Source organism: Panthera tigris, chromosome D1, assembly GCF_018350195.1.
Source record: "Panthera tigris isolate Pti1 chromosome D1, P.tigris_Pti1_mat1.1, whole genome shotgun sequence".
Classification (NCBI taxonomy): domain Eukaryota; kingdom Metazoa; phylum Chordata; class Mammalia; order Carnivora; family Felidae; genus Panthera; species Panthera tigris.
Window position 1 is genome coordinate 84,616,946 of NC_056669.1, and position 20,746 is coordinate 84,637,691.

General features: G+C 35.5%; 1 protein-coding gene across 2 annotated transcripts in view; it reads right to left on the reverse strand.

The window, feature by feature from the left end:
* The window catches only part of DCDC1 (doublecortin domain containing 1), a 490,317-nt gene that overhangs the window by 183,814 nt on the left and 285,757 nt on the right, over window positions 1-20,746 (reverse strand). For both annotated transcript variants that reach the window (XM_042959037.1, XM_042959036.1), the window contains 3 exons: window positions 16,833-16,893; window positions 6,398-6,526; window positions 5,851-6,008 (listed from right to left, as the gene is read on the reverse strand). In XM_042959037.1, coding sequence (XP_042814971.1) covers window positions 5,851-6,008; window positions 6,398-6,526; window positions 16,833-16,893 — 348 coding nt within the window. The remainder of the gene's footprint in view (window positions 1-5,850; window positions 6,009-6,397; window positions 6,527-16,832; window positions 16,894-20,746) is intronic.

Below are 20,746 nucleotides of genomic sequence, written 5' to 3' on the forward strand. Positions count from 1 at the left end.
AGTATAAAGGAGCTAAAAGGCCAATGGTTAAAGCAAAGCATTTCAATAGCTATGAACAGTAATTTAACTAATAGGAGATTTTGATCCTAGGAAGTATAATTGGATTTAGCGAATACCAAAAGCAATTATTATATTAACATTTGCCTTAAATGGTAAGAGTTGTAGAAAAGAATTTGAGTGTGCCAATTTAAACCATTTTCTTTCCTTAAAAAGATGCAGTCTGACTATTATCAAAACTGACCCAGATATTCACTGTCTCCACAAAAACTGTGTTGATATATGATGTACACAATGAGAAGAATGTTCTAGTCAGAAGATCATCAACTATATGCAGAACTACAAAAATTATTTAACAGAAAAATAAACCATATGCTATTGAATACTCAAGAAAACCAGAATATGACTTTCAATTTTTAATATGTGGTTTTTCACAATTTATAATTATATAGACATGATCATCATTTGTCTGCTTAAAGTACTTCTCATTATCATTAATTTACTTTTCTTTGAAAAGCAGGAGACTATAATATAGTTCCATTAGTTAGTGCATCTCAAAACTGTTACTGAGAGAAAAACCCTTGAATGCAGAAAAAACATGTCATTTCTTTCAAGCTTCATTTCTTCTATTCTCTCATGGAGAAAAAAAGGCCTTATAAAAATTGACCAATGCAGTATAGTTTGGATTTATATTCTCTTGGAAAGGTAAATACAATTAAGTGAATACCATATACTCAGTGTTTACCGTATGCCAATTGTGGCCAGACTTAATAATGCTAGAAGAACTGATTTTGTAGCAATTGTAAAAATGTAAATAAGGCTTTAAAACTGATTCAGAAATCATATTTTATAAATGAAGCTTTGATTTTAATTTAAACAATTCTCTTAGGGTATGATATGCATTATTCAGAATGTTCTGCTTTTTTTGTGATTGAAATAGTAGAGATATTTCAGGAAACCAGGGGATAGAAACACCTGTTTCTTATCAAATTACATCTTCTAATGATTATAACAATTTTATGCACTAGATTAACTTTAAAATGTAAATACTACAATAATTTAAAAAGTTTAAATTATTAGATGGAAATTTATTTTAAAAGTAGCAGTGGAAAACATAAAACAAAATAGAGCATATCTTTACCTATTTTAGTCTAAATATTCCTACTAATAAAACATGTATCCAAAGCATCCACATTAAAAATGCTTTTCATAACATATGTTGATTTTTGTCCTACTGCAAATATAATAACCAGTTAATGAAATTTGGAAAGTAATAAATAAAAATTTAAAACTCAATAAAAGCTGTCAATAATTTGATACATTTTCCTTCAAGTCACCTGTCCATCTGGTTAGCTATCAATTTATCTTTACCTTTATCCATATAAAATGAGGATAATACTAAACATGTTTTATAACTTGCTTTGTTGTTAGTATCAAAACTCATGAGATATTGAAATACATTCTTAAAATGAAAACAATCAAAGAACTTTTAAATTTATGTTCCTTTTGAAAGAGTGAAGTACATGCCAAGTGGAGTCATGAAGAGAAATGTCAGTGTGATCGGTGGCAGCTGCTTGCTTCCCTAGGAAGGAAGGGGCCGCTTAAGAGTACAGTAGCTAGCAAACCCCTCAGCGCTCCCCAAAGTCACTAGTGGGAAAAGAACAAAGGCCTTTCCAATGCAACTAACACAGATGTGCCCAAAGGCAAACTGTCAGAAACAGTTAAGATGACAGCTACTCACAGTTCATTATTTCCTTCTCACAGGTCACTGGGTGACAAGCTGGGTCAGTGTGCTTTGTTGGCTGTCCTAGTCCTTCCCCACCCCCTATTCAATTTGAATAAGGCAAAGGGCTCCATTGGATAAACTAATGTAAACAAACACATTCCAGACACTTAAAGATGCCAGAATATGGCATTTATTTTATTTTGGACCAAGCTTAGAATTAAATGTACACACAACTCACTTCATCCAAGCAAGAAGACCACTACATTTCTAGATCTCACTGATAGAGGAAGAGAAAACATTTCAAGTGTTGCTAAAGCAAACAAGAAAATATAATATGCTATAAACTAAGAACTTCAGATTAAAGACCTCACACAGTAAGAGATTTTCCTTTTTCTTCAATAGGAAAAATAATTTTTTCCACATGACAAAAAAAAAAAAGATCAATAATCAGACTACTTTCCACAAGTATTTGAAATGTAAATTAAATTAAATGATTCTGTAGATGGGAAAGCCTGGTTTGTGTGTTTGTGGTGATTGTTATAGTTTTTTTGAGGATATAATTCAAAATAAGGCACCCATCAAAATGACAATAGTTCAATAAAATTTTTATGATGTAAATGCATAAAATTTTAGTAATAACTTAAGATGACTATTCAATATGATGACATTCTGTTACAAAAATCACTGGAATAAATACTACTAAGAAACTAGGAATGAGTAATAAAACAGTGGTTAAGAGCATGGTCTATGGATCCAAATGGTTGTGGGTTCGAACCCCATCTCTCCTATCTCTAGCCATGTGACTGGGCACATTATGAAATCACTCTGAGCTTCAGTTGCTTTATCTTCATGGATTTTAAGAGTACCTCCACCATCAGATTATCATGACAATAATTACATAAATTTATCACAGTGTTAGAAGAATAAGTACTTTCAATAGGAGTTGACACATCATAACTATTCAACAAATAACAGCTATTAGCTACCTATCACCAAATTTAGTATATACAAAGCTGAACTGAATCACCATTGAAAGTGGGAAATACCTTGGCTAATCATGACAGAAGTTACAGTCACATTGTTAGACATAAATTTTTTAAAAATCTCTAATTCGTTCAAGTGTAAGCATCTATACATCATCAGTAAATCTAGACTGTTGGATTCAAGAAGTCAAGGGTTCAGTCTCCCTTAATATTTTCTACCTCTTATTTAGTCTTCACTGAAAGGTGCATACATTGACATATCTTTTATCATTCCCTTTCTAAACTGTATTTAAAGGTCCCTTTCCAAGATACCCAGTCAAAATGATGGGCCCCATTTGAAAGGCTAAAAGATTTGGAATAATCACCAAGACAAGAACATGAATGGGTAGGCAGAATAATATAGACACTGAGAAAAAGATTTTGGGCTCAGATAGGCCTGCCTTAAATTACTAGTTGAAAGGCCTTAGTGAAGTAACTTAATCTCTCTGTCCCTCAATTTTCTTATCAGTAAAACAGAGATTAATACCTCAGTTTTACATACATCATAGGTTCTTGGGCAATAATGTACATAAGGCACTTCAGCAAAGTCAGTGTATGTTATTAAAAATTGAATGTTTTCCTTCATTTTCACATATTAGCTGCCACTAACTATGATACCTCTCTCTTTCCCCAAATTTGGCTACTTGCAGTTCTCTCCTTCTTTGGCTACTTCTAAGGAAATACATACATTTATATATCTATATCTTTTTATTCTTTTCAAATACATGTTCTTTCTTCAGATTATTTGCTCATTAACGTGTTTGTTCTAAAATTCTACTTCTTTCTCCAGTTTCCACAACACAGATCATTTCACATTATTCCTTTACTTCTTGTTATGATTTTATTCTGTATTTTGTAAAGTTATCATTGATAAAAGCAAGAAAATGTAAAGCTCTCTCTTAAAGATGCAATAATACAATGTGCTGGGCAGTGTGTAAACCTAACCAGGCAACCTAAGGTTCAAAGTAATCAATATGCCAAATTCAGAGCCATGTTCTAATTTTGCCCAACAATTCCTTCCAAAATGGGAGGAAAGTAATTGCTCTAAGTACTTACTTTCTACTCAAAATAACTTTGTTAAGGAACAGAAAGAGAAGGAGTGAAACTGAAATTACATCTATTATGGTAAATTGTCGGGGTGGAGAGGAAAACCGTGGCTTTAAGAAAAAAAAAAAAAAGAGGGCTAGAAGAGTTGCTGCAGCCTGAGACACAAACCCTGAGGGATACTCACTAAAATAAGGGCCCCAGGAATTTTCTTATGAAATGAAATCCCAAACATGGTTAGTCAATTCCTATTGACCAAAAATCACAAACTATAAGCCCTATTAAAAACTGGTTTCTACCCTCCTTGGTTTCAGCCCATTTTCACAAAGACTACTCATTGAGTGCTTGCTACATTCCTGGAAATTTAAAGACATTAATTCTAACAACTCAAATAGGTCTTGTGTTATGCTAACTAACAATAACTGCTTTGTTGTTTGTTTTTCTGTTTGTTTTGTGGGGTTTTTTTTGGCTCACATTACCTAATACTACATATATATAGTATAGTATACACTATATACATATCACTGGCATTCTGACACACTGACCCACCAGGACCAGGGCCAGGAGGAGACATACACGGAAATCCCATATAGGTTTCAGAAATCTGGGAGCAGAAGGAACCTGTGCCTCCTTGAGTAGAACCCAGGATAATGACAAGCCCCCAGCATGCTCTCAAACAGCGTAGAATAGAAATGGCTGCCAAGTGAGTCTAGAAAGATAGGCCAACAGAGGTCTTATAAAACAATATTTAAGGCCCCAGTGGCCCAGGTTTCTCTGAGTTTCTGTTTCACATGGAAAGTTCAAAGACTGCTCCCAAGGGACTTACATTCTAGTGACTGGACCAGAGTGGCCTGGCTAAATAGCTGAGGTCTTGTGGTTGTGTTGTAGGGTGTCAGAGAGTTGAGATTCCTATATGTGATTAAAAAGCAAGTAGCAGGAATAAAAACTAGAAGTTATGTTTTCCTGCAGTCCAGGACATCCCCAGACTATGATACGGAAAGGTCCTAAATTTTTTTCTTTTGTTTATCTGTGAACTATCTTACAACAAAACCAATGTGAGTTTTAAATAACAAAGAGATAATAAATTGAAAAGTCACTGTTGTTATCAGGAAAAAATGTTCCCTCCTGTTAAAATCTGAGGCAGGAATATATAATTTAAGAATATAAGATAGCTTTTCATTGAAATAAAAGTCATATTGCACACCTTACACTTATACAATGTTATATGTCAACTGTATCTCACTCAACAAAGCTGGAATTTTTTTTTTAAAAAAAGAAATGAAAAGTTGTCACTTTTTTTCTTTCTTCATGCAACTAACATTTCTATCTACAATTAAAATATTTAAACTTAGGAATTCTCTTGAACTTCAGTGAGTACAATAAGAATCATATTACTCCTTTAAGAGTACTTCAACAATAGTTAATTTCCAACAATTATTATACTAAAATTGCAATTTATAACATTATTTTGTTGTAACCCAACACAATTAACAATAATTCTACTACTACTACTACTAAACATAAACTTTAGTTTACCAATTAAATAAAGAGAATCAGAGAAATTGTCCAACCAAGGGTGATTTTCAGTTGGTTAGCAAAATCATTGCTTAGTTTTACTCTGTAGAAATTATGTCAACCTGTTAAATTATCACTGCTTAAGACCATCTATTGTACACTTATCCTCAGGTCTAAATGCAATAATCTCCTCATGGACCACAAAAAGGATTGTCTATGGGTATGATGTTCTCAAGGACCTCTTGGTATTTTCACAACTGGATATATATTCAGTATCACTTTAATTATGTTATTTCAGAGTCTTTTAGTGAGATCCCAGGACAGAAGCTCTAAGTATTCTTATAAACAATACCATACATCAAACTTTAATGAAATACGCATAAATGTCACCTCTCTTCACCAAATGCGACCTGAAAACTACTGTGCTTGAAAGCCAAAGGGCTTTTGAGGTATTTCAATAATCTTCAAGAAATCAATCTTACATGAAACTGAAGGAAAACATCGAATGTCATTGAGCAATAAAGCTCCATTCTGTCAGTACCCTACCTCTGAGCAGAAGCCTTAGGATGTTTCTCTTCCAGTTTCCTCACCAGTGCCACCGTCAGCCGCCTTGTCTCCCCAAGAGAACCTTCTGGCATTAAATGGGTGTCTGAAGGCTCTGGCAGTTGCTTCAGACCAGGGATGCTGGCACTTTTTTCCAGAACCTAATAAATGAAATATAAGAATAATGTAGGTAATTTTCATTGAATGAAAATATGCCCCAAATTTAACCTTACACTTTCAGGGTTCCTCCAATCTGCCTCATTCAGCACAGAAATCATTTGCATGTGGTCAGAAGAAAAGGCAGCAGTCCCAACAAAAGCTAGTGGGTCATCCACTATTTAATAAAATAATGTTTATGTAAACATATATGGATGTTTATATAAATATAAACATGCATATAGATATTTATATTATGTGTATGATTTTAAACAATCACTATCATTAAGATGTGAATTTGTGTTTGTCTCCTGAAAACGACTTGAACATTTTCTCTTTTCAAAATACATTTTAGAGATCTATTTCTGTCTTGCCTCTGGCTCACTACACTGACCTCTTCTGCTAAGCTGCTACCATGATGAGCTTTAGTCCGGGCACCATGGTGAATGTGATACTCTGTCTGGGTCACATCCACTTGTGCATTTAGTTCCTCCAGGTAGGTCAGAACAAACTGAGGATAAGCCTGTAGGAAAGGAAAAAAAATAAAAAATAATACTAGCCTTGTAAGTAACAGCCAATAATCTATACAACTGAAATTATGGGAGGATAAATTAGATTAAGAGTAAAAAGGTCTGACTAATAAACTGCACTTTATTATCTATTTCAGATCAAAAAATCAAGTCAAATAACTTTAATATTAAGATTTCTAATTAGTTGTTTAATCTAAGCAAGTTTAACTGGATGCTAATCTTTTTTTTATTTTTATTTTTTTAATTTTTTTTTTCCTTTTTTCAACATTTTTTTTTTTATTTATTTTTGGGACAGAGAGAGACAGAGCATGAACGGGGGAGGGGCAGAGAGAGAGGGAGACACAGAATCGGAAACAGGCTCCAGGCTCCGAGCCATCAGCCCAGAGCCTGACGCGGGACTCGAACTCACGGACCGCGAGATCGTGACCTGGCTGAAGTCGGATGCTTAGCCAACTGCGCCACCCAGGCGCCCCTAACTGGATGCTAATCTTCACTCTCAGATAGATGATAATATTAAAATATTAAAGCCATTTTATATAATAATAATATCTAACATATACTGAGTTATTTCTACATGAGATATGCAATTGCTGTATTGACTGGGAGTATTCAATTCTGCTCTAGAAGACAAGAAAACAAATGGGATGGATGAAATTCATTAGCTGCATTAAGCACAGATAAGTTAGTAACCTGAGAAGTATCAGACAGAAAGTCATTAGAGCATAAGTCTATGAACATAGATAGAAAGGGGTAGCAAAATAGGGATTTAATAGTCATGATTTGCTAAATAACAAATGAAGCAACAAATACCTATGAAACACTAAATATAAATGAGGCACATGAGACACACAATAATTGAAAGATCTTTAATTGGCCACCTATTGCTGACTCTGATATTGGATTTTCAGCTAAATAACATCCACAGCTGCCCATCAGGCTAACTGGGGAGCATAGCTATTGGCCAAGTGTACTTGCCAACAAGCTCTCGAATGGAGCAAGTGTGTGTCATTTCTCAGACACCTTTCGTGTGTTGGGCCTCTTCAAATTTTCACTCTGGTCCTTGTAACCACATCAGCAGCAGAGAAGGGTGATGCAATAGAGAGATAGATATGTCGACTTTGCAGAGATTCAGGTATGATGATCCTTCAACCCACTTACACCTTAAGTATGTTTACCTAGCCTACCTCTCTTCCCATACATTTTGCTTTGTATTTTAAATTGATTTAATAGGGGTGCCTGGGTGACTCAGTCAGTTAAGTATCCGACTCTTGGTTTCGGCTCAGTTCATGATCTCACAGTTTGTGAGTTCCAGCCCCACGTTGGGCTCTGTGCTGATGGTGTCGAGCCTGTTTGGGATCCTCTCTCCCTCTCTCTCTACCCCTCCACTGCTTATGTTCTCTCTCTCAAAAATAAATAAGCATTAAAAAAATAAATTGATTTAATAAACTATGATCTGAGCATTTTATTTGGTCTGCACACCTTTCTATTCCATGAGATCTATGATAGTTTATCTAGGATCATAGTTGGAGGCTACTATGGCGTCCAAATAATTTCCACATGACAATATATTTACATTTTAATCCTCTCAACAGCCCTTTGAAATAGGTACTATTATTTTGCTCATTTTAAAGATGAGGAAACAGATACAGCGAGGTTAAACAACTTGTTCAGTGTCATCCAGCTTGTTTACTAGCTCATAAAACCTAGAAATGTTGCCTCAAGTATGATATAAACTTCTTTTTTAAAGTATAGAACTAAAATTCTAACAAAAAATATGAGGAGATGTTCAGAAGATAATTAATGGGCACTAAAGTCCTTATATTATTCTGGTAAAAGAGATATTGAACAACCTTAAACTTTTTTTCAGAAAATCTATAAGTAAATATGCATGTTAAAAATGTAAGGGGCTCCAGAATCTTAAATGCATATTATTGAGTGAAAGAAGCCAACCAGAAAAGGCTACATATTGTATGATTCCAACAACATGACATTCTGAAAAAGGCAAAACTGTGGACACAGTGGGAAAAAAGATCAGCACTTGCCAGGGGTTAGGAGGGAGGGAAGGATGAATGGGCAGAGCACAGAGAATTTTTAGGGCAGTGAAACAGTTCTGCATGATACTATAATGGTGGATGAATGTCATTATACATTTATCCAAACCCATAGGATATACAACAGTATGAGTGGACCCTAATGTAAACTATGGATTTTGGGTCATAATGTGTCAATGTAGATTCATCAACTATAATAAATCACCACTCTATGGGGGATGTTGATAGTGGGGGAGGTTGTACATGTATGGAGAATTGGTGTATATGAGAACTCTTTGTATTTTCCATTCATTTTTGCTGTGAACTTAAAGCTGCTCTAAAAAATAAAGTCTATTAAAAAATGTAAGAGACTCCACCAAATTATAAGTGACAAAAGAAAAATAGATAAATTATACTACATCAAATTTTAACAGTTTGTGCTACAATGTCATCAAAAATGAAAAGACAACCTACAGCATGGGAGAAAATATTTGCAAATCATATATCCAATAAGGGGTGTATATACTGAATATATAAAGAACTCTTACAGCTCAGTAAAAAAGATAAATAACCAAAATATTAGCAAACGATCTGAGTAGAGGATAATTCTCCAAAGAAGATATGCAAATGGCCAACAAACACATGTACGTGACAAGACTCTGATTCTGACAGTTGTAAATCCCTTATATTCTGATAGTAGTTTCAGGTCTTGCATCCTCTAACAGAGGTAAAGATATTTCATCTAAGTTTACTTTTAAGGTATATTTCCCTCTTATTGGAATAAGGCATACCTGGAACATGGGAAATTTCAATCTATATCAAATGAGATGGATGAGGCAGTGCCCAAAAGGTAGAGCCATGATGTGTCTGAATATTCTGCTAGGCATAGCAGAAGCAAAGACCAACCAAAAAAAGGAAAAAAAAAATGTCATGTGTTTTGCTCCCTGGAGTTGACAGTCAAGCAAAGGTGGCAGACATACCCAAGTAACACAGACAAGTTCTATTATTTATCCTCCTACCATGCATTTGGAGAGTTTTACAAATTTTTCTGGCATTTTCCCTTTGGAATCATTCTAAACTATCCCCACCCCAGGTAATGACTGTTCTGACATTTGATACTATAGTTCTTTAGTATTCTTCTACTTCCAAGACCAAGTTATCTTGATCTCCAACCAGGCACCTACCAGTTCAATATTCAGACCACCAGTATAAACAACTCCCTTCTCCAAAATCTGGACTTCTCTTCTAGGGAGTCGACAGCCTGATCTTTTGATTTTCCCCTTTCTAGTGCATCTGCACATCACTCCAAATTGATGTCTAATGTCAACCCTCACTATTTTCCAAGTCCTTCGGCCCTTTGGGCTTCATTACATTCTTATCATTCTAATCCACTTTTACCACCAGAAGATAAATTTCAGTAATTTGTATAGTAATAACATATTCAGTAACATATCTTTGATCAATCATTTCCACTTTAAAAACTTGAAATAGTACTCCCAGTACATACTGATTAACAGTACTGTACTATTCTGGCTTCAAATTCCAGCTGGACTATTTATCGGCTTTGTGACTGTAAGTTCTACTTCCTTGAGAGAGAAGTTTTCTACTGAAAACCAAGTACAAATCTGCTCAGAATTTCGCATGGACCAAAATCCCCCTCAGGATACAATGACAACTCTCTGGTTGCTAAAAAGGATCCCATCTACTTGTGAGATTTTTTTTTTAACCTAACAGGGCTGGGGAATCCTCTTCATCACTCCAAGATGTTTGTTCTATGTACATTAGAAAGTCTACATATTTGACCTAACTTGGGCCTCCATAGTAATATTTATCTCCTCATGAAAAATACAGCAAGCAGGGCTACAGAATCTCCCCTGAAATGTTTTAAACTCTAGACACTCTTATCTCCTCTTGGTCAGTACATGATCAGGCATATTTTCAAAAAGTGCTTCCTGACTACAAATGCTTTCTATAGAAAACTTAGAAGACACAGAGAAACTGAAAGAAAATAATTATTCATCCTCCTACCACCTGTTTTATGTATAAACTTCCAGTTTTGTTTCTACATATACACACAATCTTCAATACAATACAAATAAATGTTCTCTTATCTGATTTTTCTCAAGATTAGCATTTTTATCTATCATCCTAAATTATTCCACATTATTTGTAATACCAATATATAGTATCCATAATAAAGACATACCATAATATATTTATACAATCTCACCATTGATTACCTGTTTTCAATTTTCACTATTATACACAAAGCTCTAATAAATACCCTTAAAGATATATTGTGGTACATACTTTTGATTAATTCCTTGGGGTAAGTTGTTGTAAGGGGGATTTCTGTGTCAAAAGGAGTATTTATTTTTATGGATTTTGATAAATATTGCTAACCTGACCCTCAGAAATATCCTAGTCTCTTAGATAGCACCCAGTGTCCCTGCCTCTTAGTGTTCATACCCTTGTGTGGTCCCTTCCACGTTATATAGCAGGATCCGTATATGTGGCCCCATAAAGGTGCCAGAAGTGTTGTTACATCACTTCTGAGATTAGGTTATGAGAGACAGTGCAGCTTCCATTTTGTTCTCCTGTTCTCTCTTGCTCTCTTTGATCACTAGCTGAGGTTGTGGACAGCACTTTGGAGAAGCCCAGATACCAAGGCACTGAAGGCTCTTGTCTATAGAGTATATGCTTCAAAGCAGATCTTCCAGCCTAGTCAAGTCTCAGATAACTGCAGTCCTTGTTGACACTGTGACCACAGCTTCATGAAAGACTTTGGGTTAGAACTATCCAGCTAATCCACTCCCTGGTTCCTGGACCTCAGAAACCGAGATAATAAATATTTATTGTTTTAAGTTACTAAGTTTGAAGGTAATTTGTCACACAGCAATAGATAACTAATGCAAACAAAATACAAAAAATTCCAACAAGTATAAATACAAAAAAAAAGGAAATGTGCCTACTTGTTTTCTCACATTTCCATCAACGTTGGATATTCCTAGTTTTAACATCTACCAATATTTAATAGGGAGAAAATACTGTCTCGTTGTTTTACATTGCTTTAAATTCTAGTTAGAAGTTCTAGTTTGAGGCTGAACTTTTTTATTTGGTTTGGCTCTTCTAATCTTTGTTTTGTCATGTATTTCCTTTTCCTGTCCTTTACCTATATTTCTATCGAAGTGTGTATCCTCTTCTACTGTTTTATCAGGCTTATTATATATTAAGGGTACTATCCTATCTCTGACATTTATATTGCAAAACTTTTTCCTATTGTCATATTTCCTTATTTGTTCTTCCTTTATGCTATTTTAGGTTAGGAATTTTTCAATTCTTATATACTCAAAGCCATCAGTCTTTTCCTTTATGGATTCTGTCTTTGTTTGCATGCTTGTGGAGAGGGCTACTCGCCACTAGTCTGAGTTAGATGCTTTAATCCAGGTTTTCTTTTAGATATTTATGGTTCCATGTTTAAGTTTAAATCCTTAATTTAGCTGAAACTGGTAGACTGTATAAAGGAAGTAATCCAACTTTACCTTTTCACAAATGAATAGAGGAATAGTTAACTTTAAAAACAAATCAAAAAGGAAGAACAAAACTCATCCAAATAAAAACAATATAACAAAATACAATATTATATTTAAATTTGGTCATTATTATCATTACTAGTTACAAATTATCAATTAGCTGGAATCAATATGCCAGAATCTATTGATAGGCCAGAATCTGAGCCAAATACTCAAAATGTTAGCATTAATGTCTCCATTTTGCAGACAGACAATGTGAAGCTTGCAAAAGGCTAAATGACTTGTATAATGCCACACAACTAATAAGTGGTGGAACCAAAATTAGTTATTAATATCTTAAAGTAATTCTGTCTTCTTTTTTAAATAAATGGAAAGAGCTCCATTTATGATCCAGCCGCAAATAATTATCAAATTATTCTCCATTTTAGCCTTAACTAGATGGATATAATTTTGGATGTGACTAAATTTAGATCTAATCAAAATTTCTAAGCCTCTAAAAGAATAAAATTCCTCATTAATAGTTTTTCTCTGTGAATTGTAATAAAAATTCAGCAATTGTGTTTGGGAATGGAACATTAAAATTTTTAGAATCAAAATCCTCTTAAAAATAATTGTGTTTGAGGGGCGCCTGGGTGGCTCAGTCGGTTGAGCGTCCGACTTCAGCTCAGGTCACGATCTCGCGGTCCGTGAGTTCAAGCCCCGTGTCAGGCTCTGGGCTGATGGCTCGGAGCCTGGAGCCTGCTTCGGATTCTGTGTCTCCCTCTCTCTCTGTCCCTCCCCCATTCATGCTCTGTCTCTCTCTGTCTCAAAAATAAATAAACGTTAAAAAAAATTTTTTTTTAAATAATAATTGTGTTTGAAACACAAAAGCATGAATTATTTGCTAGCTACCAATATACAGTTGAGAATAATTAGAAAATTATAAATTATAAGAAAGGGAAAGGTAAAAAAGAGAGCAGAGTAAAACTGGATATTTATGTACCTGAATTTGGGAAGAGAAAAGAAAAACATACACATAAGCCTTGGTCCTGTTCTTCTGTGTCTGTTGGTGGGAAGGTCAATACTTATATAGGATAGAGTTATGTTCTTGGATACTAGGAGTCAGCTCTGTCTAGCTATATCTCAGAATAAAGTCCTCATGTGAGGGTACAGGCCAAAGAGCTAAAGGGATATTTTAGTACAGTCTCAAAATTCTACTTTTTATTTTTACAAAGATGAATTAGTTTTGGTCTTCCTGTGACTCCCTCTGCACTAACATAGAGCTTCACTCTGACTCAGGGATGTAGTGGAGTCAGAAACAGGACAAGGGGATAGCTAGGGTGAAACTCTGCATGAAGTTAGATAAAGGTTATTTTTAAAATGGTTTGACAGTTGATGCCTATGTCAAATTCCCTGCTTAGGAACAGAGCTAAAAGTGTATAGGCCTGGTTGAGTAGTGAGTAGGCTGGAGTTTTAACCAGTGTGCCAACAAATAACTACTCAAGGAAATGCTATTATCTTACTTTTCAAATTTAAATTGTATCAAACTCTCTAAATTTCTGAAATGTTGCAGGTCAGGTCAGGAAATAATGGCTCAAATACATAATTCTAGAACACTAGAGAAATAAAGCTATTATTTTTACCAGTCCGGGTCCAATAAGGAGATATAAACTACATTGTAATTTGAACAGGAACAAGTTTAATATAAACAATTAGTAGCAGGTTATTAGAGAGTCAGGAAATTGGCTAATAAGAGTTTAAGAGAACACTAAAGAATATATGAATAGCAGATAAAGGGAGCAGCCAGTACTGCAGGGCCTGAGATAGAATGTCCAAGGAAGAGGTCTGGCCACGGCTGACATCCAAACCACATAGAAAACAGCACAACAATGGCTCACTAGATGGTGAATAATCCCTGAGTAAGTTCATCCACAGATTTCAGCAGCCTTTGGAGCTCCAAGGGAAGCTGTCCACAGGGAGGTGCCTAGCTGATGACACTCCACTATAGAGCCACCCATGAAGAACATGCTCAAGGAAACCATTAATAAGAAGGTACCCCACTGGCAGTCCTCTGCTGTGAAGCTGCCTGAGGCAGGTGCCTGGTAATAAATGGTAGATATGGAACAGAGAGGGAATACATTGATAACTGACATGCCCTGTGTTATAAGTTGAATTGTGTCCCCTCAAAAGTAGACTGAAGCCTAATCCTTGATAACCGTGAATGTGACCTTATTTGGAAATAAGGTCTCTGCAGATGCAATCAAATTAATATTAGGGCTTTTGGGTGGGCCCTAAGCCAAAATGACTAGTGTCCTGAGAAGAGAAAAATTTGGACAGAGACACCCACAAGGAGGAAAATGCAATGTGAAGATTCAGATGCAGAGGGAGATGGCCGTGTGAAGATGGAGGCAGAGATTGGAGTTATGCTACCACGGTCAAGGAATGTCCAGGACTGCCAGTCAGTGGAAGGGGCCAGGAAGAATCCTCCCCAAGGGGATTCAAGTGGAGCACAGTGCTGCTGGCACCTTGATTTCCGACTTCTAGCCTCAAGAACTGGAGAGAATACAGTTGCTTAAGCCACCCAGTTTATGGTACTTTGTTACAGCAGCCCTAAAAAATTAATACCCGATGTATGTCCAGTTTCATTCATCTAAGTAATTTAGCATTTCTGAAATCAAAATGGTGGGATCCTAAGGCAAACACTAACAAATACCATGTGATTAATCTAATTTTTGCCTTCCTTAAATATTGATGATTAACTAACATTTCATTTAGGCTTGGAATCATAGACAAGGAAGAAAATCTTGAGAACTGAAGGCCACTATCTTCATTTTATTAAAGCAAATTTTTATGTAAATATACCTACAGAAGAGTACGTAAATCATAAGTATACAATTCAATCCATTTCACATTGTGAATACCTGTTTAATTTCTCACTTAGGTCAAGAAAGGGAACATCACAACACACCTGAAGATTTGTTGTTTTGCTTGGCATTAAAGTTTAAATAACTGCAATTACCCAGCTAGCATTCTCTTATATCTGGCTTCTTTGTAAATCATTGTCTTTGTGGTATTCATATATGTTGTTACGGGTAATTACAGTTTGTTGATAGGCATTGCTATCCTCCAGAGTCAGAAAACTAAGGCCCATGATCCAAATCTAACTGACCACCTGTTTCTGTAAATAAAATTTAATTGAAACAGAAACACACCATTTATTTACATCTTGTCTATGGCTGCTTTCATGCTACAAAGGCAGGGTTGAGAAGTTGGAACAGGGATCATATGGCTCACAAAGCCCCATATATTTAGTATCTGGCCCTTTACAGAAGTTGTCCAACTCTGCTCTATATTATTCCATAGAATGAATATATATATATATATATATATATATATATATATATATATATATCACAATTTATCCACTTATTCAATTGCTAAATCAATTTCCATAATCTCTATGCTGAGACTACTACAATTAGCACTGCTATTAACATTTTAGTAAATATCTTTTCCTTAAGATATGTAGTTATTCCTCTTTAGCATTAAACTAGTACGGAATTACTAGGTTGTACAGACATGTTCAACTTTAGTAGTTGTTGCCAGTTTTCCAAAGTGCCAATCTCCTCACTTTAGTAAGAAAACTGATGTGGATATTGAAAAGATACCTGCACTCCCATGTCTACTGCGGCGTTAGTCACAATCGCCAAGATATGGAAGCAACCTAAGTGCCAACTGATGAATGGATAAAGATGTGATATATGCAATGGAATATTCATCAGCCGCAAGAGAGAAGAAAATCCTGCCATTTGCTGATATGGATGGACCTTGAGGCCATTATGCTAAGTGAGATTAGTCAAAGACAAACACTGCATGATATCACTTATATGTGGAATCTAAAAAAGCAGAACTCAGAAGCAGAGAAAGGAATGGTGGTGAGAGGGCGAGAGAATTGAGATGATATTTACCAGTGCAAATTTGCAACTATTAAATCAATAATTTCTGGAGACCTAATGCATAGCGTAGTGATTATAGTCAACAATAATGTATTACATACTTGAAAGTTTTTAAAAGAGTTAATTTCCACAAAAAAGCATGATAATTATGTGATGTAATAGAGGTGTTAGAAAATGCTATGAAAATCATTTTGCAATATATAAAGTAATAAATCAACATGTGTAAACTTATGCAATGTTATATGTCAATTATACCTCAATAAAAAAATAAATTAAACTAAATCTAAAAATAATAGAGGGACACCTAGGTGGCTCAGTCGGTTGAGCGTCCGACCTCAGCTCAGCTCATGATCTCTCCGACTATGAGTTCGAGCCCCACATTGGGCTCTGTGCTGGCAGCTCAGAACCTGGAGCCTGCTTCGAATTCTGTGTCTCCCTCTCTCTCTGCTCCTGCCCTGCTCTCTCTCTCTTTCTCTCTCAAAAATAAACATTTTAAAAAAAAGTTTTAAAAATAATAGGAAGAAAAAAAAACGGTGCCCTGAAATGCTGGGTTGTATCATAGTGATGAATATCATAGTGATGGATTGGAAAGAATTATTTTGGTTTTGGAAAACTTGTAATTTAAAGTCAAACAAAACCTCACAGGAAAGTATTGAGTTAAGTTATATTCTAAACTTCTGGGCACAGGGAAATCGTTGTGCAGAAAAAGCATTTCTTGGTCTTAACAATAGGCACTGCATTTATAAGAACCTGAGAACAGAAAATTTTAAGAATAAAAGCTGTGACTTACAAAGTCCTTACCTTAGAATAAATGCAGCTGTCAGTTCCAAACACCCACTTCTGAGAATTATCTCCTTTATGTCTGTAATAAAAATGTAATTTAGACACTGACAACTTTTCTCCACACTGAAACATTCTGTAGGTTTCAAATGAAAGGATCGTTTTCCATATCCAGGCAGGAAGAGGACTGCCCATTCTCCCATTCATTCTACTATCATCACTGCTACCTCACCAACTGAAAACTTCCTTCCCTAAGACAGTCAATGTCTTTGGTACCCAAAGGAGTGGTGGTGGTGGCAGTGCTGTGTGAATTACCCAGGGCAACAGCGATTAAGAGTTTTAGAGAATAAATAGAATCAATAAAAATATTCTAGAAATTTCTGTTTCCAAAAGAGATCCTCTCTCTATAAGACAGAAAAAAAGTAAGTATAAGTAAGTATAAGGATTAAGAGGAGGGGATGGAAAAGGATACCATGGAAAATTAGGAACATCAGACACCTGTTTCGGAAATGACCAGAGAATTTTATTAAGGAATATCATATTTTTTAAACTAAATCTGAGTAAAAAAAGAAAAACTAAAATGTGATGAAGTTAATCGGGCCTAAATTAACTAATCATGTATTCATTAATATTTAGAAACCTTACAAAGGTAGGACAAATGAATTAAATTAAGTGTAATGGGATGTTAAACAAGACTTTTCCTACTGCCTCTGAGTTTTGACAGAAACATCAATGGTTAGGAATAAGAGGTGTCAGGTAATGCTGTATTCTAAAGCAAGGCGCTTTACGATCTGGGCAGAACATGCCAAGGCAGCAGTCCAAAACTGGCTCAGTATGCATTAATCTTTTGCTCACATCCAATTTATGTTAGAAAATGTGAAGAATTCCTGGGCATTTTGAGATAGATACTTGATAATAATGTTTCCAAGCCCCTATCCTTAATTTTGATTCTGAAGGTCTGGACCCCCACTCCACAAAAGCTACATTAACAGGTATTGCAAGTGATTCCAATCATAAGAACTCTAGGGAATTTGGATGGGTGTGGTCTACAGACCAGACTTTTAAAAACACTGAACTAGAAGAGTTGAGAGCAGTGGGGGAAGGAAAGACAACATCCTTATTATAAAAGAAGAACCGATTTGATGATAGAGTAAATGGGGTTGGGGTTAGAAAGAGGAGGCAAGGATAAGTCTCAGGTGTCAAATTTAGGTAAACTAGAAGAGAACATGACACTATTAAAATAAAGTGAAATTAGAATGGAGAAGAGAGGAACAGGAATGTGAGAAAATACAAAGAATTTTAAAACTTGGGTAAAATTATCTTATGAAACACCTTTCAAGGTCTAACTGATCCCTAAGCCAAGAATCGATTCTCAGGCTTTCAGCAAATGAAATTGCTGCTCAATTTCAGCTTTGGGTAGGGATGAGGAAGGTATTAGGGGTGTTAGTCTTTCTGGAGATCTTTTTATTTTGTAATTGATAAAGGAAAAGAGAAGCTTAAAAAAAAATTGGGGAGGAGCTCCTGGGTGGCTCAGTCAGTTGAGAGTCTGACTCTTGATTTTGACTCTGGTCATGATGCCAGGTTGTGGGATCAAGCCCTGCATCACTCTCCCTGCTAAGTGCGGAGTCTGCTTAAGATTCTCTCTTCCTCTCTCCCCTGCTCACACTCTCTAAAATTAAAAAAAAATATATTGACTTAGGGTCCTGGACTAAAATGTATGATTATAATAATAATATTCATTAACCAAGACAATAACACAAAGATTGAGAATTTTAAGGGAACAGTGATGAATAAAGTGAGATACAGAGAAATGAGGTGAGCTGATCAAAAATCACAGAGCTAGGTAGTATCAAATAGGTACTAGAACCCAGAGCATGCGACTTTCAGCTGGACATCTTCTCAATTAGATTGGAAAACTACGACACAAATTACTTTGTGTTACTTGAAGATTAAAAATAGAACAGGGGCGCCTGGGTGACTCAGTCGGTTGAGCGTCCGACTTTGGCTCAGGTCATGATCTCGCAGTCTGTGAGTTTGAGCCCCACGTCGGGCTCTGTGTTGACAGATCAGAGTTTGGAGCCTGCTTCGGATTCTGTGTCTCCCTCTCTCTCTGACCCTCCCCTGCTCATGCTCTGTCTCTCTCTCTCTCTGTCAAAAATAAATAAACATTAATTTTTTTTAAAAAATGGAATAAATAGGCTCATTAATTAGAATTTGATGCATAATCTTAGTGACCTATAAAACATTTTGATATGAGGGGCACCTGGGTGGCCCCGTCAGTTAAGTATGTGACTCTCAATTTTGGCTCAGGTCATGATCTCATGGTTTGTGAATTTGAGCCCCATGTCAGACTCTGGGCTGACAGTGTGGAACCTGCCTGGGATTCTCTCTCTCCCTCTCTTTCTGCCCCTGCCTCTCTTTCAAAAATAAATAAATAAACTTAAAAAAAAAAAAAAACTTTGGTATGAACACAGTTTTTTACACAACTGTGATCATGTATTCACTAAATAGTTTCATACTATACAAATTCTCCTGAGGTGCTGAAAAACCTCATGTTTCAACCACTAAAAGAAGCAATAATAAAAACAACATTATTGCTGGTCTTTAAGGCTGTCAATCCCGATCTTACAACTACAGTCCTTTTAAAAATAATAATAAGTGGGGCTCCTGGGTGTCTCAGTCAGTTAAGTGACAAACTCTTCATTTCTGCTTAGGTCACGATCTCACAGTTAGTGAACTTGAGCCCCTAGTTGGGGCTTGCTTGGGATTCTCTCTCTCGTCCACTCTCTCTGCCCCTCCTGTGCTCACGCTCTCTCTCTCTCGAAATAAATAAATAAACTTTAAAATAATAATAATAATAATAATAATAATAATAATAATAAGTGACTGCTGTAATGCTTTGATGGAAATGTGCTGGGTTTTGATAAAATTTAGATCATTTTAATGCAGAATAGCTGTAACTCAGAGCAACTTTATTGCTTACAGGCAATTCCTCCTGTTGCATAAATTATTGTGAGCATATTTCTTCAAGATAAATAAAATGGAAAATGATAATTTTTCAAAGTGCAAGACTCTGAAATTGGTAATTAATATGCTGATGCTAACTGTCAAAAGCTGTAAAATTCAAAATGTTGTCTTTTAATTGAATTACAGTGTTGACTTGAGGATGAATGTGCTTATAAAAACATAAACTACATAGGTTTCAGTTTTGATTTTCTGAATTTGTAGCATCTTTTTCTCAAATAATAATACAACAGGAGAGATGTTCACCAGTGTGAGGGTAGATACCACATGTGTCCTTAGAGCTGATCACAGTCGTGATAGGAGAATAAAGATATCTTTGAAGAAATAGATATGTCAATAAAATGTTAAAATGTCATAACCCTAAAAATTAATAATAAGGCCATTATGAAAAATGGTTTGAAATTAATATATGGCAGTTTAGGGATCTTCTCAGTGGGTAGCTAAAGAACATAAACTATAACTTGGATAACAAAATAAATACAAATTTCCTAGCATTTCTCAAATTTTATCACAGCTCAAATTCTGCTCAAGAATTGCCTTGGAAATTTTGCAAACATGTAGTTTTATATCATATATAAGCCTTGTGAGCTTACTAGTAGTTTTTCTATCAGGAGTCTCTTTCTACATATATCTATAAATGTCACCTTTAAATTTTATTACCAAAGTTATAAAAAACAAACCTCTCATGTGGTGTCTATAGCAGGCAGGATGAGAAGATATCATTCTAATATATAATAACTTCTTTAAAAAATAAAATTCCTACAGGGGCACCTGGGTGGCTCAGTCAGTTAAGCATCTGACTCTTGTTTTGGCTCAGGTCATGATCTCACAGTTAGTGATATCGAGCCCCACGTCAGGCTCTATGCTGGCAGCGTGGAGCCTGGTTGGAGTTTTCTCTCTCCCTCTCTCCC